The following is a 24,056-nucleotide window of genomic DNA, read 5'->3' as shown; positions in this document are numbered from 1 at the left end:
ATTTTCTTTATTTTCAATATCATATCAGGCGTTGATCATTTGCTCATTTTGTAACTCTTTCCCACTGAGATAAAAGTTGATCTTCAAGAGATGGCAACCTGACGTTGTTCACAGAAAGGCACCCTTCTGTAATCTCTATAATGATGTTTTAATCTCTTGTATCTAAAAAATACAGCTTATTCATTGTTTTCTCAAGCGCCGTGAGAAAATGATCATCAGTTCTAAAGAAAAATAAAGTTTTCACACGTCATTGATAAATATTTGTACCACCCAATACAGAGGGGTCGTGCAACGTCACAGCCAGCATTTAGTACAAAGGGTGGTACATCTTCAGTCACTCTTTCTTACAAACTTCAAGCTGACTACTGTAGTCGGCTAAAGCGATGCGACGTTTACCAATTTTATGCTTATTGCTTATTATAGCAGGTACGAGGTTTTTTTACTTCTATTCAAAGATTGTGATGCATAATTTTTCCCCAAAAAATCATTATTAAATGTAGAATCTATGATATAATTTATTGGACCGACCAATAATTATAATATTGACATCATACTAATTATGTTAATATATTACTTAACCATCTTCATGCTAGTTGCAGATTTTTTTTTAATGCTGGCTACTAATTAGTATAAATTTGTAACGATTCTTGCTTATACAAATTTAAAAATAAAAATTATCAACCAACTGGTGAAAAAAAATATAAAAAAATTATATGAATAATTAAATATAAATCCTTCGCATTATTTAGAGCCCTTTGATGTAAAATTCCATAGATGAAAATGCTTCTAAAATAAATTAAAATTGTTTAATAGCAGCTTTAATTAAAATTAAAAATTTTAAATTGTTTTTTAATTGTTAGCAGCGTATATTATCATAGACTTAAGTAATTTTATATCTCTTAATAATTTGAAAATAAAAGATGCCTGATAATACTCATTTTTAAATTCAAATATACGTTGTTGTTGTTTTTGAATTTCAACATATTTTATTTGAATTTAAAAAAGCATCATTTTTTATTGTTGGATTATAAAATTACAAATATTTGATTACTAAGATATTAACAGAACTAATTTTTAAATTCTGATTGGCATAAAATTATGCATATGCATAAAATTTTGAAGATTTCATTCATAAAAATGGACTAAAATTTTAAATTTTAATTTTTTTCCGTTATTTTCTTAAAATCATTCTACTTATTTTTAAAAAAACACATCTTGATTCCAAGTTATTTTTAACTTTATTTCGCTTCAGTCACATGTACTTTTAAATCGTCTGCTGATGCAACTTTCAAGTATTTAAACTCGTTTAATCCTTTTTTATTAAACTTTCTCCTATATTAACTTCCCATTTTTAACACTATTTCTTTTTCTCGTTGGAACACATGCTTTTAATTCAGTTCAATTAATATATAAATTAAGATTTTAGTGTCAGTGATCAAATCTGATTCTGAAGAATGCATTTTAAGATACCTATCTCTCACATATTCCAGTAAAAAATTTATTTTTTTTACTGTGCTCCAATGAAATTACACTAAAATTGCATCACATTTAAAAGTTAATATAGAATTACTTGGTTTTTATACCCTACATTAGAAATAAAACATAATTACTAATAATTTCATTTTTCAAATATTTACTAACTTTCATTTACAGCATTCTTAAAATGTTTAAGAATTTTCACGGACTTTGATATCGTAACTGCTAATCTAAATGTAACAACAAAAAAACTAAACACAGAAATATACCAAACAGATTCAAATAAATTTTTTCATAAATGTTTAGGATTCTTTTTTGTTTGCATATTTTTTTTAACTCAGAATACCGATCAAAAGACGTGTATTGCAAAAGGTTATTTTCTTGAATAGGAGATATTACTTCGTAGCAATTTGCTGAAAAAGAATTTAGAGCACGAATGTAAATGCCTAATTACAAAAAAGCAAATACTAAAAAAAGAAATAAAGATTTGACGTCATAATTCGTACCTTTATGGCATGAACACATAAAAGACCTGACTGGATTTCTCAAACTTTCTTTTATTCTGCAGACATCATGTTTGATTTAATTATACAGACTTGTCTGTGAAAATTATTACCCGAAACATTGAAATCCTTGAGTTCAACGCATTCCATATTGTCTCTGTGATTCGCTTTTAGAATTCCAAAAACGTGATGTTGCCATTTTTTTCCTTTTTTTTCAGTTCTTAAAAGATATTATTAATGTTGTAGATCTTAGTATGTGCAAAAAACTATTCATTTAAGGTTTTTTTTCTTTACCGAATTTTAAATATTTTTTTAAAACTTTATGTGTTATGAAGATTCCAAGATGATGAATGGCTCAATTGGAATTATTGGTTGATTGTTTTGAAAGTTAGTAAGCCCGATTTAAAGCTAAAAGAAGAAGAAAGAAATTACCATATTAAAAAACAATAAATATTAAGAGGTTTTTAATTTATTTTTATTATTTTATTCACGACATAAATGAAAAAAATGCAAAAGTGGGCACTGTTATTTTTAATTAGTTAATATGAAGAAACATAATATTATATAATCAGAGTCATATTTAAAATACACTTAAAACTCATTCCATCTCTTTTAAAAAGTGCTAAAAAAGATTTAAAACATGAATATCCATTCAGTCAAACTTGAAGAAGCAGAATTCAGGTAGATAATTCTGATGACATAACTGTGATTAATTAAATATTTTTATCTTTTTTTTATTGATTGTATCACCTAAATTTATACTTTCGCTTGAAGCTCTTTGATTGTGAATGTAAAGCTCGTTAAATCGAAAATCGGTACTACCTTTGATCAAAAGCAAACCTGCTAACATCTTTTTCTTCGTTTTTTTTTCTTTCTAGTTTGCGCTAATGCTGTACCATATAGTAATGAAATCGAAGATGCTGACGAACTGTCAGAAGATATTGATTCGCCAGAATCATTTGAGGATGGTCTTCTGGATGCAGATATGAACAATCTTTATAAGCCTAAGCCACCGAAGCCACATGAAAAACATTCAAAGGAAAAACCAAAGCCTCATGAGCATTCAAAGGAAAAACCGAAGCCTCATGAGCACTCAAAGGAAAAGCCGAAGCCTCCGAAGCCACATTCAAAAGAAAAGCCGAAGCCTCATGAGCATTCAAAGGAAAAGCCAAAGCCCCATGAGAACTCAAAGGAAAAACCAAAGCCACCGAAGCCACATTCAAAAGAAAAGCCGAAGTCCCGTGAACATTCAAAGGAAAAGCCAAAGCCCCATGAGAACTCAAAGGAGAGACCGAAGCCCCATGAGCTCTCAAAAGAGAAGAAGTCAAAAGAACGTGAAAACTCTAAGGAAACGATATCCAAGGAAGTCGTTGGACATTCCAGAGAAAATGAAGTCTCCAAAGAAGTTATAAACAGACCGACAATTTCAGATGATGCAATATTTTTGCCCCATGAAAAATTCTGCCAGTACTTTTATGTATTTGATGGTGTGGAATCCCGTCTGCTTTCATGCGCTAAAGGACATCACTTTGACGCTGAAAAATTGCAGTGCTTGAAAAGCAAGGAGGTCAACTGTGGAAAACGCAAGAAAAAAATCGGTAAGAATTTTTCATTTTTTTAAGAGATTATTTAAAATATTATCGAACAGGTTCGAAGCTGATTTTTTCTCCTTCAGAAAAGAATAAAGTTGTAACAATTGTTGTTTCCTATATATCCTTAATTTTATAAAAAGTTACTTTTAAATTAGTAGTTGTTAAATATATAAATTAAAAAAAGTCATTTAAAAACAAAAAAGCAAATTCGCCTACAAATTAAGAGCAACAACTAACAAAGGAAAATATTTACGTTCAGTTTAAACAATCACTCTTTTCAAATCATTTCATTATCGTTCGCTCTTTGAAGGACAGCCAGATATTACATATTATGCAAAAAACAAAATGCACAATTTTTCTCCCTCTCTTGTATAATGAAACATTATTTAATTACTATTTTTATTTTGAAATTTCAAATCCAGTTGATTGGAATCAATATAAGAAACGCCTTTTGAATTACTAATAGAATATGCACGTAATCGGATGATAAAAAATAAAAGTTCGCTTCATTTAATACGATTCTTACTTTCGAAAAATCTAACGGTTTCTTTTTTCTGTGTCTCTATTTCTATGGCTTTGCTTTGAACTTAGAAATGTCATTTTAGATTCTTAAATACTTATTATCTTCAGCTTTTGCACTGCAATGACAGTTCACAACTAAGTCACGTCGGTTTAAAATTAATTAATTAAATCTCTTCTCTTTTTCTGATGATAAATACGTAGTAAAAATTGATAGAAAAAAAAGGCATCCTTTCTTCTTCAGAAAATTTTAGGGAAAGATGGTCTAAATATGTGCTGTTGTTAAATTGTGCTAAATATGTGCTGTTGTGTTAATTATATGTTATGATTGTCCAAATATGTGCTAAATATATTTTGTAGTCTCTAATTAATAAATTGATTTTTTTTCTATAATTATTAAATTAAAAGTATTTTTTAGAAACCTTTAAGCAGTTTTATAAACAATTTATCAATGAACATCATCATTAATAAAATTTCATCAAAGTAATCATTAAATAAATTTTTCTAGAAAAAAATGCTTTAGTGATTAAATTATTAGAGCCTGTTGGGCTCTTCTCTTTTTTTTGGGGGGGGGGGATCCATACATAACTAATCAAATATTCGAATAATGAAAATGAATAGAGGATTTCTGAATTATAGATTCAGATATTTTATCAGTAAAAAAATGTACAGTTGCAACAAATATTTATCCGTCAATATTCACTAAATAAAGTACAACAAAATTTCGAAAATCCTTACTTTTTATGAAGCATTGTTATGTTATATATGATTAAAATTTGTTTCATAATACAATTTTGCACTATCCTCTCAAAATCATTATGCCGTGTATTAATCGAAGTAACTTTCTTAGGCTGTTTCAATGAATAACTAAATTGACCATAAAGCCATTCATGCTTTTTGCAGCGTGGTGTAAAATATTGATTTTAATAATCTCTAAAATGTTTTAAAGACATTGAAACAGCAGAAGAAAAAAATTAATCAAATTAATATGAAACTAAGAATTTATTTTATGAAATAAAGCTTCAATCAAATAAATAAGGAATGAAAAAGAGTTTTAATTTGGAATTCAAAACAGAAAATTAACAGGATTCATTTTTTTTAAAAATAATTTTGAAATATTTCTATCTTTATATAATTAAAAAAAAAACTTGTGACGTTGTCATATTTTCCATTTTAATAATGATTCAAATGGGTTAATAATTATCAAATATATTACTTTGTTTGCTACAGGTGGCAGTGAAGAGAAAAAAATCGGAATCAATTTCAAGTGTCCCAAATGGAGTGGTCTTCACAAGCACGAGTATTACTGTCACCTTTATTACAGCTGTCAAAACAAGAAGGCGCAGTTATTTATGTGTCCACCAGGAATGCTGTTCGACGAAAGAAGCTTGACGTGCTCTTATCGAAGAAATGTTGACTGCAAAAAGAGGATTGACCCAAATGGTATGCGCGCCACTTTCAATCTCATGGTACTAAACACATTCTTTACAGGTTTTTGAAATTAATCAGGAGATTTAGAATGTCTAAATTGAATTCGGCTCTCAACTAGAACACTCTTTTATTTAAATTGAATAATTTCATGTTTGTGATGAATTTTTCGATGCAATCGAATTTTCACTGTCAACTTAGTCTAATAGAGTTTTGAAACTTCATAAATTTATGTATTTGATTCACAATATTCTATTTCAGTATTTCCGGAACTTAACTGTCATTTAATTTATTAAGTGATTACTTAATAAATTAAAGCTGTGTCCACTTTTTAAAAGCATTAAACTGTTATTTTAAACATTTTTACTGTTATCATAGGATCGAAGAAATCAAGCTAGAAAATTAATGAGATTTAGGAGATGATTTTTTTTGCAAGCTGACAAGATAAAAAAAAAACAGTTCAGTTGATATTTTTCAATGGCCTGAAGATGGGTTATTTTCATATGTTGGATAGGGTTTTAAAACATGCATTCGATCTCGATTCTAGTCATTATGGCCATTATTATGACATTTACTTTCAGTCATCGTGCCCTTCCTACAACGCTTTGCTTTTTGAATGCATTTACAATTAAAACTTTTGACAGAACTATACTTTTAAAAGTCAGTACTTGTTGAAAGATTCAGAAATTAATTTCCAACTAATATATGTGTCTTCTGCCAAACTTAAGAAGAAATTATTTTTCACTAATTATAAGTTGAAAATTGTTAATTCTTAAGTTAAATTTATATGTAACGGTCAATTATCATGCTTTACAGTAATGAACTTTCAGGCCTGATCAAGATCTGTTAAGATTCTAAGATGATTAACATTGTGAATTTCTATATTGAAACTTTATTGTAAAATTTTTAATGCATAAATATAAACTCCTTTATAACAGTTATTCATTTTTATTTCATTTCTTCTGTCATGTTAAATGATTCATATTCTTTAAGTTGAAATATTGTGTCTCTTTTTGGCCAAAGATTTTATAATAATTAATTAAAAATGCCCCAATACGTTTTCTATATAATTGTACCAGTGTTCCATTAAATTTATCTTCTTTGAACTTTTTACTGCGGTCTACTCCGAAACTAGAAATCGTCAAGATTCTCCTTCAAATTTATATTCCAAATTAATTCTAGTTTTCCAGGCTTCTACCATTTATTGCAAAGTATAATCATTACCAAAAAAAATGACAATATCAATGAAATATCTTACAGAATATGTTGATGATGAAGCTGATGAACTGATTGATCCTAATGAACCAACATACGAATGTTATGGTATGAAAGGAGTATCCCCTCACCCATCAATGTGCAACAAATACATCCGCTGCTGGTATGGTTATGGAGATGTGTACGTGTGTCCGAGAGGCTACATGTTTGACGAAGACCTCCTATCCTGTCAACCCAAGAAATATGTTTACTGTGACGACAGGATAGATCCTTATGGTATGTGTGATAAAATTCCATGAAAATTGTTTTCTAAATGTTTATTTTCTTATCAGTTCTAATTTCATGTTTATTAAAAATGCTCTACATTAATGCATATATTTCATTTTAAAGAAGAGGAAAATTATTGAGTAATTTGATTGCATATTCAGCAAAATGCATGAATCAAATTATAAACAACGAGTCCAGAAAAAATATTGAAACTGGTACTACATGAAAAATAATTTATTTATTTTCAAGGCACTGGTGTGGATCATATGGAACTGATAATATTTTATAGCCAATTATACGAGAACAAAGGAATTATCTCTAGATGATATACAAAAAAAATTTTCAACTTGAAAATATACGTCAGCAAACTCGAAAGTTCGTTGGTAGATTCGCCTCTCATGCAAATAGCTTCTCAGATATTTACATAATTAATTTTATTTTAAAGTAATTATAAAAAATATAATCTACCTTCAAAAATATATTTTCTACTCTACTTAATTTTAAGATGGTAAAACGATGGCATTTCTTGTTTAGTTGCTTAAGTACACTGGAAAAAAGGCTTTAAATTAGTTATTTTTCAATCAAGTTAATATTTCCTGATAAAAATTCAATTCGTTCTTGAATATTCTTTGAATTTTATTATCTCAAACTCATAAATTACATAAATGTAAATTATCTCATCATCATACAGGTATCTGGGTAATCAACAAATTTTGAACTCTTCTGAAGAATAATTGATAAATTAATATTGCCAATATTATTAGTCCCTACAAAATTTTTATATCAAAACCAACATATATAATTTTTTAAAAGAACGTTTTTGATTCGATTTTCAATTTTGGATATCAACATTTTTTCTATAGAAGCAGAAATTGTCCGTAAATTATTTGTTTTATCCAGAAACCCAATTGATCTCATTCAAAAATCCCAGGTTATGACGACGAGGAAGAGCCAGTTCTTGTCGATGATCGTCCAGATTACATCTGTCCCGAGAGCAAAGGCCGTTTCCGCCATGGTGTCTGCTCCATGTACTACGAATGCGTGATGGACAGAGCAATGCTGTACGCCTGCCCCCCAGAAAAATTGTTTGATGCCCACAAAGAAACATGCAGAAAGGCCTCCGAAGTGTCCTGCAATGATGATGTTGATAATGATACAGGTAGGTACTTCAAGTTGTAAAGCCACGATACCATACCAACAGGGGCGGCGCCAGAGGTTTGCCGACGAGGGGGCAAGACAAATCCGACAGGGGGGCAAGCATTAAAGGAAGATAAATATTATTTAGCTTCTTTTTCTTTTTTTTTATTCAGGTACTGACCTTTTTTTCATTGTTAAAAATTTACAAAGATATTTGTAAGAAAATATTCTCAATTTCTTTTACCGAACATCAAAGTAGTTCCCTACCTAAAATAATTTTTATAATTTGCAACAACGAGCAGGAATTCGGATGTATTCATTTTTTAGTTATCTTAGTGACAGACAGACGGGCATTTTCCTAAAATCTGTTTTTCGAACTCAGGGATGTCTAAAACGTAAAGATTCGTCAAAATCTCGAGTTCAAATTTTTTGACGATTGCCATGCTTTCTCTATACTACGTATACAAGAAAATAAAAATCAATATATTTTATTAAAAAAACAATTAGATCTTGAATATGAATTTCTAGTTTTAGGCAGGTGGTCTTGTCGTTAAATACTTTTTTCCCACGAAACAATTGCAAGCTAATATTTTTCCCAAAAAATGAATTTTATCCTCTTAGTTGCATGCATTTGTTTTTCTTAACTCCTTCGTATACAATAATAAATCTGAATCGCGCATAGATTCTCTAAATTTTTAATTTTTTATCTGCATTAAGTAAAAGTATTAAATTGAAAAAATCACTTGAAAGCGCATCATGACCTGAAATTTCTTTCTATTATTCAAGGATTAAAATAAAAATAATTGCCCCAAATAAGATGTGCCATCTAATTAGGAAGCCATCTAATTAGGTGTTATATATAGATATTCTATGAATAACTATTTTAATCATCATTTTATTAAGACATCTTTATTCAAAGTCTTTGAAAATTTAGAAGCACCTGAAATTATATAGTTTTTACCTTGAATAGTAATTGAAAGAAAAAAATAAAAACGATACAAACGATGCGTAGTTATAATATTAAATGCAGAGCTTGAAGAATTTACGTAGTAATTTATTTAACAAATTTAATCCATATTTGGATAAACTCTTTAAATGTAGCTAAAAAGCTACCATACCACAAATATTTATTTATTTATTTTGACGTCATTTGCAGTCGGTAATATTTCTTTAGTGTTAAATTCTTCGACATCCATCGCATTGCGTTAGTAGTCGAAAAAACAAAAAATTTCCACAAAATGCGGTATCTTATTAACCTGCTACCCTACAGAATATTTTGCCGAATATAGTCAAACTGCTTTAACCGTTTCTTCAACTGTTTACAACATATTAACTTTAAGGTAGTATTTAAATTATTATATTCGAGAATGTGCAACTCTGCACAACCATCCCGAAGTGGTGAAGATTTTTGCCGATGAACATCTCAATCTCTCGCCGACGGGGGGGGGGGGCAAGCGGTTGCCGACAAGGGGGCAATTGCCCCCCTTGCCCCCCTGCTAATGCCGCCTCTGCATACCAAGTTGTCGTAAAATAACTTACAGAAATTAAATTATTTTGGAAAATATATACAATATTCAGATTCAGATGCAAATTTTTATTGCTATATCTCATAATTTCAAATATTTTTATCCACAATTTTAAAATAAAAATAATACATATATGTTTATAAAACTTTTGAAGAGACGAAAGTCTAATTTAAAAAAAAAAAAAGGTTTTTGAAATGATTTAGATATAGTTCGTCAACAGATTCTGAAACGACCGCATTTCGACGATTCCATCTCATTAAGGGGTGAAACGCGGAACGATGAGTGCGTTTCCGGTATTCCCTTTGACCTTGGATTTCCCCTATTAGATACTAGTAAATGTAAACATTTCCCCCTTTCGTCTTTCCTTTCACCCTTATTTTGACGAATTAAACCCATTCTAACTCATGCACAAAAGCGCGAAGGGTTTTACAATCCGTTGCTGAACTATATTTGGTTAATATATTGACATACAATGCTTTGTTAGTATTTTAACATCATAATGTTTTTAGACTGGTACACTATCCATAAACTCTTTCATAAAAAAGGCACCATGAAAAAAATTCTTTCAAAACAGTCTCCAAATCAGCATATTCAATCGAAAAATTGTCCTACAGTTTTTGTACAAAATTGTATGACAATTGTACAGAAAGTACAGACAATTATACAAAAGTTTCCAACAGATGGATAAAATATTAATTAGATTATAAATAGAAATAATCAAAAATTTTATATGGGACATTTTATTGCTCAAAATTATTTTAATTCTACTTTATAGTTCAAGAAATAAGTTTTCAGTCAATATCAATTTTGTTCCCACATGATTTTTTTCTTAAATTCATTAATTAAAAAAAAATATGTTAAGCATATTTTGTAGCCATACTTCTCATGGCGACTATATTAAAAGTAATTTTAATATTCATTTTTTTCCTGCCAAATAATTAAAGAATAACTTTTAAAAATTAAATAAAAACACAAAAAAAAAACAAATTTTAAGCTACGAGTTATATTATTTAGGACATAGAAATTCAAATATCCTTTCAAAAAATTCATCTCCCTTTCTTTTTCATTTAAATAAATATTTTGTTTTTAATAAACAAAAGTAAGAGGCAGACAATAATCAAAGACAGTTTCAAAAATTGTTTTCTTTTGCAAAATTAAAGAAGAAAAAATTAAGAAATTAAAGCAATATCTTTTTTTTTTTTCAGAGGAAGATTTTATTTGTCCTGCTAGAGAAGGTATTTTCAAGAGTGAAGCTGATTGCAGTTCCTACTACAAATGCAATAAAGGTAGAGCGCAGCGCCTCTGGTGTTCACCGGGAGAGTTGTTTGACACTGACTGGAAATCGTGCGCAGATGAAGATGAGGTCACCTGTGGAGACAGGCAGCATCCAAAAAGTTAGAAACGACATTTATCTTTAGTGCTTATTATTTTTATTTTTAAAAACTAGCAAAAATGGATCTGTTATGATCAATTTAAGTTTAACCTTGAAGGTAAAATTAAAAATTTCAATGATTCCTTTTTTAACCAGTTGTTTTCTTTTTAATAAACATCCATTCACAAGTGAAAGCAACTATGCAAAATGAATTATCTCTAAAATAAACATCTTTATTTTTGTTTTAAAAATATGATATGCAGTGGAACATTGCTTAAAGAATCTTTTTTATAAAACGAAACACTTAAAAATCAAAGCTATTTTTTTAGAGGAATCCATATAAAATCGGGCGCATTCTATTCCTAAAAAAACCTACTCAAATATATTTATTATTATGTAATTTATTATTTATTATGCATGTTTTTTTACAAGAAAATTGTCTAAAGGCATTTTTTTTCCTTGCTGCTCTTCAAAGTTTGGCGATCATTAGACGCAGCATTATTGTCTGATTAGAGTAATGCTTCTCAAAATACGAAGCAATAATCTACCATGCTCTCAGCATTTCTTTTATTTCAATGGAAGTTTATTGTTTCATTTCCACCTATTCTCTTCAAGGCTATTATTTTTTCCTCAATGACCAAATCTCCTCGACCACTTTTTGTTTTAAGAATACAGCTCCATAAACTCTTCTGTAGTTTTATCGATTTCTTCCACTAGCTCATCATTATCTTTGCCATCCATCTGAAGTCTCATAATCTTGTCCAGAAACTTAATTTCGTCGAGTACGTCTTCATAGGCATATCTCCTGGAGTTGCTTTCGACAACCAAAGTTCCTATAGAAGATCCTATGTGGCCAAAGGATCTTCCATGAGGAAATAAGGGTTCCCTTAAAATAAGCATTCGATACAAACAGATACAAGATTAGCAGGATTTTGCAGTGGCGTCACGATGTCTCTTCGTCACACATTCTGCAAAACATCACTCGTTAAGAAAATCAATTTTTAACATCTTGTTTTACTCATTAAGCAAATCACTCGTTATAGAAGCGACTGTAACTTCAAAAGGATTTCTGTCCAAACTTTTGATATACATTTACAAGAAACTATAATATTAATCAACTGATTTCTTTCATAACATTGGCTTGAAATATATAATTATTTCATTGAAAATCGAATATGGCATTGCTTAAAGTTTCTTGACAAAAATTTGATTTGCTGATAAGCATTCTTCACCACTGCAGAACTTTGATGGAATCAATGCATATGGCTATCAATCATAATAATAAAGAAATAATAATTATAATAACTAATTTGCACAGTTAAATGTAACTGTTCAGATTAGTTATCATAGCTAAAAAACGGTGCAAATTAATTAGTTATTAATGTAAATTGCTACGTTACGCTAATTAATTAGCTATGTATTTTCTTGAACTTTTCCCCTTTTTAAGGTAAAAAAAGGATTTAAAAATTGAATTTTCCTTGTTGAATTTGATATATTTCATGTGACTATGAACTAACTACACTTTCTAAGCTTCTTTATTAGCAAAAAAAAACTGCAGCCAGGTCTATTTATAACTTTTTTTTGCCATCTTTCAGATGATCCCGAAGATGAAAGCGACGATAATGTCATCGACGCGAGACCAAATTATAGATGCGAGAAGCGGTTCGGCCGTTTTACTCACCAAGAAGTGTGCAACTATTACTATAATTGCAAAGATGGCAATCCAAGTTTGCGTGTTTGTAGAAACGGTCGATATTACGATGTCACTAGCAACAGTTGTCAGTATGAAGTGGATTGTGGAAACAGGAAGCCAGGTATGTAATCTAACAGAACGAACAGTTTTGGAAAAATATATTACAAACTAAATTTATTAAATTGTGAAATTCGTTCCTGCCAAATATTTTCCAAATCATTAATTTGAATTTCATTGGGAAAGTGAAACAATCCATTTAAAGCATTCGTCCGATTAAAGTTATATAATTGCTGTTACATATTCCCAAGAAGCAAAATGGCTGAATTCATTTTATAAGAAAATATATTTTTATCATGGAACTTCTTGATAACGAAACATATGCTCACGAATACAGAAAAAGTATTCCTTTTATGAATACTTTAATGCTAGACAAGAATTCTCTAAGAAAAATTTTAACAAAGATTAACAGTTAATTGATTAACAATTAGTTACCTTTTGGTGTAAATGGCTTGACGATATTTTATAGTTTTTATAACCACGAATATACGTGAGTGTGGAATTTGAAAGAAATTATCCATATTCATCGACAGAATAGCATTATCACTCAAAAACATTTAACTGAACATTTGATGAATCAAAAATAATTGGAACGAGTCCTTACAATTCATTCATTTCAGAAAAAAAGTATTCTTAGAAGTGCGGTTTTGTTTGGAATTTATTAGTGCAATTAGTAATAGTTATAGTAAATATCAATTCCTTTTCCGTTTCACATTGTTATGGAAAAAACCTTTTCGATTACTTTTATTATTTTTCATGTTATAAAATATTTTAAAAGAACATATACAACACTTTTAAGGCTCGAATATTTATTTGGCTCGGAATAGCCAAATTTGGCTCTTTCGCCATTAAATCCCAATATAAATTCCAATCCAATTTAAGGCACGAATTTAAAAAATTATTCGTAGAATAATACAGATAAAATCAAATAAGGTCCCCTTTTCAGCAGTATCTTTAACATAATAATGATTTTAAGCTAGCATACTAGTAGTGTTTGTAAGTCGCATAATCTGAGATATAAAAAAATTGTTCAAAACACTATACAAAACAGAGCATTAGACCAACAAATTTGACACATTATTACTTCTTCGGTAGTAGATACTTAAAAAGAAAAGGTTCTTTTAAATTTAGAAGTTTAGAATTAACTAAAAATTAATCGAAATTTCTTTCTAATCATTATCATATTATTAATCCACATACTTGTGGAATAACATCAAAATTTGACAGAATCTACAAATTAATTGTAAAAACCAGAGTAATCCAGCAAGACAGTTCAGAAATTTTGATTTGCCGTCTTTTCAAACTGATAGATAAAAAAAACTGATTAAAATATTTTTTTTCGGACTCAGAGATGTTTGAAACGTGGAAATTCGTTAAAATCTCGAATTTGAATTCCTTATTTCATTTACAATACTTTCTTTTTGTATACTTAATGTAAAAAGAAAATAAAATTAACAAACTTTTACAGAAACATTTATGAAAAATTTTAACCGTATCTTGCTCTAATGCTTCACATCAAGATACTAATTAGAATATTTAACGCGATTCTGCTAAGATTACAAAGACCTGCTCTTCTTACCTACAGATTACGAACAACGTCCAACGATCCAGCCAGAAAAGTTCGTGTGTCCGTCCAAAAGTGGGAAATATCCCCACGAGAGGGACTGCAGTGCTTTTTACAAATGTGACAACAGAAAGTACAAAATACACTACTGTTCGAAAGGAAAGCTGTACAACGAGCGTAAGAGGACCTGTGAATCTGAAAATAAGGTTACATGTGGAAGCAGAATTCATCCTGACAGTAAGTAATATAAAGTTTTTTATTGCTACTTACCCAAGCAATTATAATATAATTTTCATTAATATATATATAGTCATGGCCGAAGACAGAAAGATACTGAATTTGTAACTTCGTTTTATTCTCTCCCAGGAGGCATGACTTATTTACAAGAGGCCGCGGACAAGGTACGTCCGCTCACAGAGCGGCACAAAAGCAAAAGAAAGTAAAAGAGGGAGAAGTTAATTATCCCTGGTCTTATATACCATGAGATTTTGATAGGGATTTCTCTACACGCGTCAACCACAGGCAAGGGAATCGTAGGGATCTTTTAGAAGAATCTTTGTTTAGATCAGCAATTTTTATCCCTTCACTCGGAGCGCAGGAACTTGAAGGCTTTTAGCAGGTTCAGCAATTTTAGAACTCGTGTTGAATTAATTAAAGAAAAAAGTGGAATGGAATCAGGAAATAAGAGAATATTTTAGAATGAAGTTGATATGGGCTAAATTGAACTGAAAGTTAGGAAATTAATTAAGTTTAAATTAGATTTTAAAATATCATTACACACACACACACACACACACATACACACACACACATATATATATATATATATATATATATATTTATATATATATATATATATATATATATATATATATATATATATATATATATATATATATATATATATATATATATATATATATATATATATATATATATATATATATATATATATGCAACAAATATGAAATTTCATTATTTAATTTTCACAAACATTTCTATCCATACAAATTTAATTGGTTAATTTCAATATTTATGTGATATTTCAGTGGATCCTGACGAACCGGAAGATAAAGTGATTGATCCCTATCCTAACTATTACTGCTACAGTAACTTCGGTCGGTACAGACATGATGATTACTGCAACTGGTATTACCAATGCTCTGATGGAAGAGCTTCAGTTCGGGAATGCAAAAGGGGAAAGCGATATGACTCGTACAGCAGAAGGTGCCGTGTGAAGGACGAAGTCTCTTGTGATGGAATTCCAGACAATGAAGGTAAATTTCCTTTATTCTATTCTATGAAATTACGATTAACGCAATACTTCTGCTGGCATGTATGTTTATAGTTGTGGTTTCTTGAAATAAAATTTTTATGGCACTTTGCCAAAATTTATATCATCCATTTTTTTAGGCTCTTCTAGGATTCAAGAAAATATGATATCAACGTATTAGTATTACAGTAATTGGCATTCTGTGCTTCTATGACATTTGGCTGTGTAGATGAAACCTATTCCAAACAGCCATCAGTAAATAGCAATAGCACAATTTTTCATTCGAAAATCTATCAATACATCACATGGCATGGCTCTTTAGAGTTTGTAGCAACAAATTGATTTATCTTTCCATGACCGAAGCATTTGTGAAAAAACGTGTTCCAGATAATTATATAACTACTTTTCCTGTGACTAAAACTTTTCTTACTACTAAGTGCTTTTGATATTTGTTATGAAAATATTGAATAGTACAAACTATTTGGCGCAAATAAAGGAAATAATCAAGATTCTGCGTCGAAAAAATATGGCATCATCATCGGTTAATCAAGCCTGCGGGTTAAAGAAATTATTTCTGCAGTTATCTTTTTGGACTTGATTAGTAATTTTTTTATCAACCCAATCTGTAAAAGACTATTTACTTTTTATACACAGTGAAATTTTAATTTTAAATTCTTTCCAATGAAGTTGAGGGCCTATTTTTGAATGAATAGATCAAAGTAGATTTTCAAGCTGTCTTGGGAATACCGATAATGACTTCTGTCTGGAACAGGCAATGACAAAATAAGATTCTGCATAGATTAAACAAGCCATTTGAGTAAATTTTCTTGAAGTGATTATTTTACTTTGGGATGATCTGGAAGACTTTAAGGTGACGGAGTTGATTTATTGGTATTACTGATTATCTACGAAATACTGATGCACCTTGGTATTGGGTGAAGCTCTTTCGTGACTGCATATAATGACGTATGCTTGGCATAGGCCGTGACAGAATAAGATTCTGCAAAGATTAAGAAAGCCATTTGGGTATATTTCCTTGAAGTGATTGCATTACTTTGAAATTACCCGAAAGGACTTAAGATGACGACGTTGATGGATTGGTCTTACTGATTATTAACGAAGCGCTGATTTACCCTGGTATTGGATGAGGTTGTTTCGTGATTGCCTATAATGACGTCTGCCTGACATAGGCCGTGACAGAATAAGATTCTGTATAGACTAAGCAAGCCATTTGAGTAGATTTCCTTGAACGGATTGCATTACTTTGGGATTATCCGGAAGGCCTTAAGGTGACGCGTTGAAGGATTGGTCTTACTGATTATCTACGAAGTACTGATGTAATCACCTATTGACTGAAGCTGTTTAGTGACTGCCTGGTATAGGCTATAGACTAAGTAAGCACTTTGCTATCATATAGTTCACAATGAATAATTCCTGAATATTTTTCATTACTTCTTATATCTATATTTTGTTTTTGTCTGCGATTAACATTTTCAGAGAGAGGCTGTTATTTCGTAGTAAATTTCTCAAAAACCCTATTTCTTTCAGTGGATTAACAATAATATTAACGTATTTACATTTGCCCTACGATGTCTGGCTGTAATTATTTGTTTAGTTTAGCCGTTTCTTGAAAAATCAAATTAATCGTGCATTTTTTAATAGCAATAGAAACAGGATAAAAGAAGTTCTCGTCAATAAAGGTCTCATGGTATCCATTAGAAAATTAATTCTTCCATTTAATTTCGTAGAAGATAATGATGACAAAGTGATCGATCCTTTCCCGAATTTCTTGTGTGAGAAGAATTATGGCCGTTACTTCCATCACCATTACTGCAACTGGTATTATCAATGCTATGATGGAACATCTTCGCTTCGAGAATGCAGTAAAGGAAAGCGCTTCGATATTCAGAGGGAAATGTGCCTTGACGAAGACAAAGTTGACTGTTTCGGAAGACCAGACAGTAATGGTAAATTTATATTTTATATATTCTAAAACCGTTTATTAATATTAATAAATGCAGCAAAGGCGATTTTGAAATTCCAAAGAAAGCAAATTATAAAACAAAGAAAAAGACATCAGTGACTTCATATGCAAAACAAAAATTTGCAGTTCGCACCAGAAACAGTATTTAATGAAGATAAATAAAAATAGAACAATGGATCGATGAACAAGGAAGTCGCTATAAAGTTTTTGTGTAAAAAAAAGTTGTGTATAAAGTTTTGTGTGTGTTATTTTGCATAAAAATGAAGCATATCCAGTATACCAATTCAGCTTTGGAATCAAATGCTGTTTTTTGGAAGAAGAAAACGGATGTGATGTCGCAGAACAAAGAACAGTTGGTGTGCAATAAACTTACTATGGGAGCGCCTTGCGAATTTTCTGTTTACTTCAGTATGCACCTCGCATTTTGATTTTTGATTTATTTAAACCTTGATATTAATATACATCTCCTCCTAGTAACAAAAAAATAACAACACGAAGAAGAGGGATAAAACTGGAAATGGATGTGCACCCCCTATTACAAGTCTTCATCAAATATTCAATGTAAATTTTCATTCTGTTTCATCATATATCTGAGGCCAAGTCCATCACAAATTATAGATTTTTTTTATATTGCTGTAATTAAATATGTATATCTTACAGTCTTCTGAAAATAACTAGTCTTTTTTCCCAACTGCATATTTCTGTACATATGCTGAATTTAGAACATATTTTAAAATCCATCTGCGAACTTTTGCAACCAGTTAGCTTTCTTGAAACCCTTCTGTATATTGCTAGGCTTTGTGATATATTATCACATTTCAGCATATCAATTTTCGCATAAATTTCAATTTTAATAAAATCAAGTTAGTTGCGCCTAGTTCTACTGCTAAAGCCCAATGCTATTAAAAAAATTGTTCCTATGTATCCATTAGGGAATCAATGATTATGTTTGATTTCCTAGAAGAACCTGTCACCGACGAACCTGAAACAGAGAAACCTGTTACCGAAGAGCCTGTCACAGAGGAACCTGACACAAAGAGACCTGATACTGAGAAACCAATAACCGAGGAGCCCGATACTGAGGAACCAATAACCGAGGAGCCTGATACTGAGGAACCTGATACTGAGGAACCTGATACTGATGAGCCCAGCACCGAAGAACCTGACACCGTTGAACCTGACACCGAGGAACCTGATACGAAGAAACCTGAAACTGAGGAACCTGAGGACTTAGTGATAGATCCCAGGCCTGACTTCGTGTGCCAAAAGAACTACGGCCGGTACATTCACAAAGAGTACTGCAACTGGTATTATCAATGCAATAATGGAAAATCTTCTCTTCGAAGATGTAGTAAAGGAATGCGCTATGATTCTCACAAAAGAAAATGCCTCGACAAGGATATAGTGAAATGTAACAAAAGAAAAGACAATGATGGTAAAATTAATTTTCCCTCTCACTAAAAACTTTTGTTCAACTCAGTTATTTCGGTATACTAATAGGTTTGGATTGAATCTCGATATAAGTTTTTGTAACTTTTGGTCCAAACAGTTTTTCCAAAATTTTGCCTAATATGCCATAGAAACAGTAGTTATATTTTAGGTAATTAAATTTTGAAGAATTTCTAATTAGAGAAAATTAATATAACATGACATACATATAACAGCCACAGACTGTTTTCAGGCACCTAAAAACACAATGTTATTCTTATTAAATTTTGAAATATTTCTATTTTAAAAATAAAAGTAACTCCCTTAAATGCTTTTAACTGTAAAGATTTTTATAATTGCAATATTAATATATATTTTGTGTGCCCTACAAATAATTAAAATTACGCGTTAAAATTTTTATTAATTTTTATTTAAATTGTTTATAAATATTTAATTTAAAAATAAAAGCAGTAAGTTATTAGCATAAAGCTTAAAACTGCACAAAATTTAGTTTTAAAAATTTCCACCGTTTTTAAAAAACTCAAAGAAAGTGTACTGAATGAAATTTAGAACCATTTATTATATTTTTGCTCATATAAAAATAATGTATTTTCGCTTTTCATATATTTTCATCAAATGGAAAATAATAAAAAATCAAAAGAATTCTCAACACATAATTTTCAATTATTAATATTGCATTTTACCAATACTTAATTACTGAATTATTTATAAATTTTTTGCAATTTTCATTTTTTCAGAATTAAGTAAACTTTTAGTACAATCAATAAAATGTGAAAGAAATTTCAAATTCATATGAATCATAAAAATTAAATTTATTTCAATATTAAATAAATTTTCATCTTTATGCAAAAAAGGGATAACTGGAAAACATATAAATAATGTCGCTTATTATCCAAGAATTTTCGCAATGTTAAAGGTTAAAGTGGTTTAAAAATACAAGCAAACAAAAAAATGTTTTAAAATTAGTTTTAAAAATAAGGAAACCAAAAACCCATTTCCTGAAATGAAATCGTTGAAACTGTTTCGTGCGACACTACTTTTGTATGTCAGACATTACATAGTTTTAAAAGATTTCAAATAATAATTTTATAGATCTAATGAACGAAATGTCATGGAAACAAACGATTATAAAAGATGCAATGCAGATACGGAAATGTAGTTCAAATAACAAATTAATTAAAGCTACATTCTTATGAATAATATTATTTTCTATTTATGAATGACTTAATATTTGAATAATTTTATGTGCAATTTCAGGTTCTGAAGATGATGAAGAACCTATTCTAGTCGACCCCAATCCAAATTACGTCTGTCCTGACACGGCAGGATTTTTCCGACATGAAGTTTGTTCTATGTTCTATCAGTGCACTCAGGGCCAGGGAGAGTTATATGCTTGTCCACCGGGTAAACTTTTCGATGCTCGGGCGTACACTTGCCGAAAAGCTGAGGAAGTGTCCTGCGATGATACTGATAAAGGTAAAAGTAATGATTTTTTTTTCAATGTTTTATAACCTTGATTCAATATTTCTCTTTTTTTCCCCCACTTAATAAGTTTACAGAAATACAAAAAAAGAAAAACATTTTGAAGTTAAAATTTAAGGATTTGAAGAACCGGATTAATGAAAACATTGGATTTCTATTATATAAAACGAATTATATAAACATTACGTTTTATTCACTTTGTGATTAGTAGAGAGCGAGTCACCTAACTATGACAATGGAGATCTAAGGTATGTTTACACTCGGCCATTTATAAGACGGCCAGTAGGCAGCGCATGCGTAGAACGGTTGAAAAATGCTGTTCGGTCCATCGCAAGTACATGTCCGGGATAACTACATGCCACTGCATTGTAATTTTTCCTTACTGCGCATGCGTTTGTAAAATTTGGCGAAGTTTTTTCTGGGGGGGGGGTAAAAAAAATAAATATTTATCATAGAATAATTCCGACATTTTTTGTTCTTTGTTCTTTCCTACGCCGAATTAACGCCGAACGAATTAATTTACGCCGAATTAAAAGCAAATGAGTTGAAAATAATATTATTTGTTAATTTTACTTTTAGACACATTGTTTGTGGCAACACTAATAAATAGCTTTCCGGTTTGTTTACCTTTTTCAAGAAACGGAAATGCTTCCTCTCTCATTTTTTGGTATTCCTGAATTTTGATCATTGTTAACCCGGCAAAAGCTAAGAACAACGATTCTGGACATAGGCCGGTGAACACACCTTCATTCCTTCCTTTCGTCTCTCAGCTACCAAAACGTCTGTACTTAAGCAATACACGTGACAACCCTACATTGTCTTATTATATAGTAATGCGGTTTCCAGAAATATCAGATGAAGGAAAAAATGTTAACAAAGTCAAAGCGAGAATCGGACAATTTGAAAAGAAAAGACGATCTTGAAACTACTACGTTGGCAGGAAAACGTGAAAAATTGAATCAATATTTAGATGTGAGCAAAGAATGTTCTCATTGTTGGGCTTTGAGTTTTGAATCGATAGTAGGTTAGCAGCAAGTGTGTGTTGTCATCATAGAAATATTAAACTTCCAATGCTGGACTAATGACCAATAAAGTTTAGAAACTTGCTGACTGGAACTGACGAACTTCGGATACAATATCGGGCAACATCGGGATGGAGAGCGAAAGCGAGAAGCGGGCGCAATCGCAGTTATATATGAAAAAATTTCTTTAATTGTATTGTCTTTGTTTAGTATACACTAGGGTTTTACTTGATTTCATGATATACAGTTTTTTTAACCAAATAACATCCAGGTTAATTTCCCAGTAAATTTTTTTTAAAAAGCTCTTTGATCACCAGATAAATTTCACCTTCAAATTTAAAGGTATGCTACGAAATACAGTTTTTGAACCAAGCAATTTAACTGCATGCATTAGTTAAATTTTAACAATTTAGCAAAAAGACATTTAGTGCTTCAAAAATATATTTAAATTTCTTCTATGGTAAATGAAAACACTACAACGGTAGTACATGTTTTTATGATATTCTGTCAATTTAATGCTGAATTAAGTTCAAACATTATTTAATTTTAATAAAATGTTAATAAATAATTACAGAAGAAACTACCACTGAGGAGCCCTCTACTACAGAAGAGTCTACAACTACACAAGAACCCACCACTACTACTGCAGAAGAGTCTACAACTACACAAGAACCCACCACTACTACTGCAGAAGAGTCTACAACTACACAAGAACCCACAACTACTACTGCAGAAGAATCAACAACTACACAAGAACCCACCACCACTACTACAGAAGAGTCAACAACTACACAAGAACCCACAACCACTACTACTGAAGAGTCAACAACTACACAAGAACCAACCACTACTACTACGGAAGAGTCTACAACTACACAAAAACCTTTAACAACGCCAGAAGTTGATGAATGTAAGTTCACATTTTATTTCATAGTTAATTTACTCATCAACAAATATATATTGCAATTTTAGGATAATAGAATAATTTTAACCTTATAGAAAGAAAAGAAAATACTAAAAATAGAATTTAATCATCAAATATTTATCAAAAATAATAAAATTACTAAATTTCATTATTTTTAGATTGCATTTCAATAACTAAGTTGCTAACTAATAAAAATAATATCTGCAGAGATATTTTTAGTTTCGTAAATTAATCTAATCATTGATTATCAAAATTCTACTTGCTTCAAATATTAGAATTGTGATTTTTAAATCCGTGCCCAAGCTGCACTCGTGAATGATGATATTTTTTAATCAGTTAAAATTAGCCATTTGAGAAAATAAATGACTTGCATTCCCCTAACACAAATAGGCTATTTATTGGTTATTAATTGAAGCAATGATACACATTATAAAAACAGAAGGATTCGTATAACTAAGCATTAGAGAAAATGTCACAGTTAAAGAATTGATTCATCAACCATGATTGAATACATGTTTTTAGGATAAAATTGATGCAGTAAAAACAATAAAAATGTTTACAACAATATAAAAATAGTAAAAAAATATCTTTTTTTTTATTAATTATCTAAATCTTTTAAATTATGTTTCTAAAATGACGCATCTTTTACATTTCCAAAAATATTTCAACAATCATATCTAAATACTTTGAATCACTTTATCTTAAGCTTACTTCAAATAAAAACCAATAAGCTTAAACATTTTTATTTTAAAAGATGTTATTCACCCTCCTGCAAGATTTCAAAAAATCAACAATTCAAATAATAACTACAAAGAAATTTTTGCTTACAAATTTTTTCAACAATTCTATTACAAATAATAATAATAATAACCCAAATTATCCATAAATATATGACCAACTATTAAGATTTAAGACAGAATTTGTATTGACATTTATGCATAACTTCTCAGCTAATCAAGACGTGATAGTGGACTACCATCCAAATTTCGACTGTGGCGGCGATGACGGAGATTTTGCCCACGAAGATGCATGCCACTACTACTACAGTTGCTACAAAAACAAACCTGTTGTTCGACAATGCCCAGATGGAATGTACTTTGATATAGAACGTGGACATTGCAATGACTGGTATTTAGTGACTTGCGGAGATAGGCTTGGGCCAGATGGTAATTAAGTTAGTATTATTAAAGTAAAAAAAAAAAAGAATAATCAATAAATAATATTTAATATTTGCAAGTTTTTCTTATGGCAACAAAAAAAATTAAAAATAATATATTACTGGCTGTTTGATGTAAAACTAATAGAAGTTCCATTGATATTTCAAAATATCGCACAATTTTTTAAATAAATTTTCTTTTAATTTTTAAAAATTATAAGAAAATTTATTTAAAAAATTTATCGATAGTAATACTAAGTAGCTGTAAAAACAAGAATGCTTAATTTTTTGTTCCTAGAAACAATAAACAGATTGCAATTGTTGTATATTGTCACTAACTATTAAAAAAATTTAATTTAACTTTTTGCTAAAAATGAATTTTTTTCTATTTGAATATTTTTCGAAGTGCATAGAAT

At 30.0% G+C, this 24,056-nt stretch overlaps 1 protein-coding gene across 6 annotated transcripts in view; it reads left to right on the top strand.

Moving 5' to 3' along the window:
- Nucleotides 1–288: 288 nt before the first annotated feature.
- LOC129963947 (serine-rich adhesin for platelets-like) overlaps nt 289–24,056 on the top strand; it is a 39,405-nt gene continuing 15,637 nt past the window's right edge. For 2 of the 6 annotated variants that reach the window (XM_056078563.1, XM_056078561.1), the window contains exons 1-14: nt 289–426; nt 2,858–3,577; nt 5,321–5,533; nt 6,779–7,009; nt 7,932–8,159; nt 10,869–11,057; nt 12,631–12,849; nt 14,371–14,586; nt 15,399–15,626; nt 17,371–17,589; nt 18,568–19,041; nt 20,313–20,531; nt 22,134–22,469; nt 23,435–23,650. In XM_056078563.1, coding sequence (XP_055934538.1) covers nt 384–426; nt 2,858–3,577; nt 5,321–5,533; nt 6,779–7,009; nt 7,932–8,159; nt 10,869–11,057; nt 12,631–12,849; nt 14,371–14,586; nt 15,399–15,626; nt 17,371–17,589; nt 18,568–19,041; nt 20,313–20,531; nt 22,134–22,469; nt 23,435–23,650 — 3,751 coding nt within the window. In that variant the 5' untranslated portion in view covers nt 289–383. The remainder of the gene's footprint in view (nt 427–2,857; nt 3,578–5,320; nt 5,534–6,778; nt 7,010–7,931; nt 8,160–10,868; nt 11,058–12,630; nt 12,850–14,370; nt 14,587–15,398; nt 15,627–17,370; nt 17,590–18,567; nt 19,042–20,312; nt 20,532–22,133; nt 22,470–23,434; nt 23,651–24,056) is intronic. The other 4 variants (XM_056078562.1, XM_056078565.1, XM_056078564.1 and 1 more) reach the window with 4 other exon arrangements.

The sequence above is a fragment of the Argiope bruennichi genome, chromosome 3 (assembly GCF_947563725.1).
Source record: "Argiope bruennichi chromosome 3, qqArgBrue1.1, whole genome shotgun sequence".
Classification (NCBI taxonomy): domain Eukaryota; kingdom Metazoa; phylum Arthropoda; class Arachnida; order Araneae; family Araneidae; genus Argiope; species Argiope bruennichi.
This window is presented reverse-complemented; position numbering and strand designations above follow the sequence as displayed.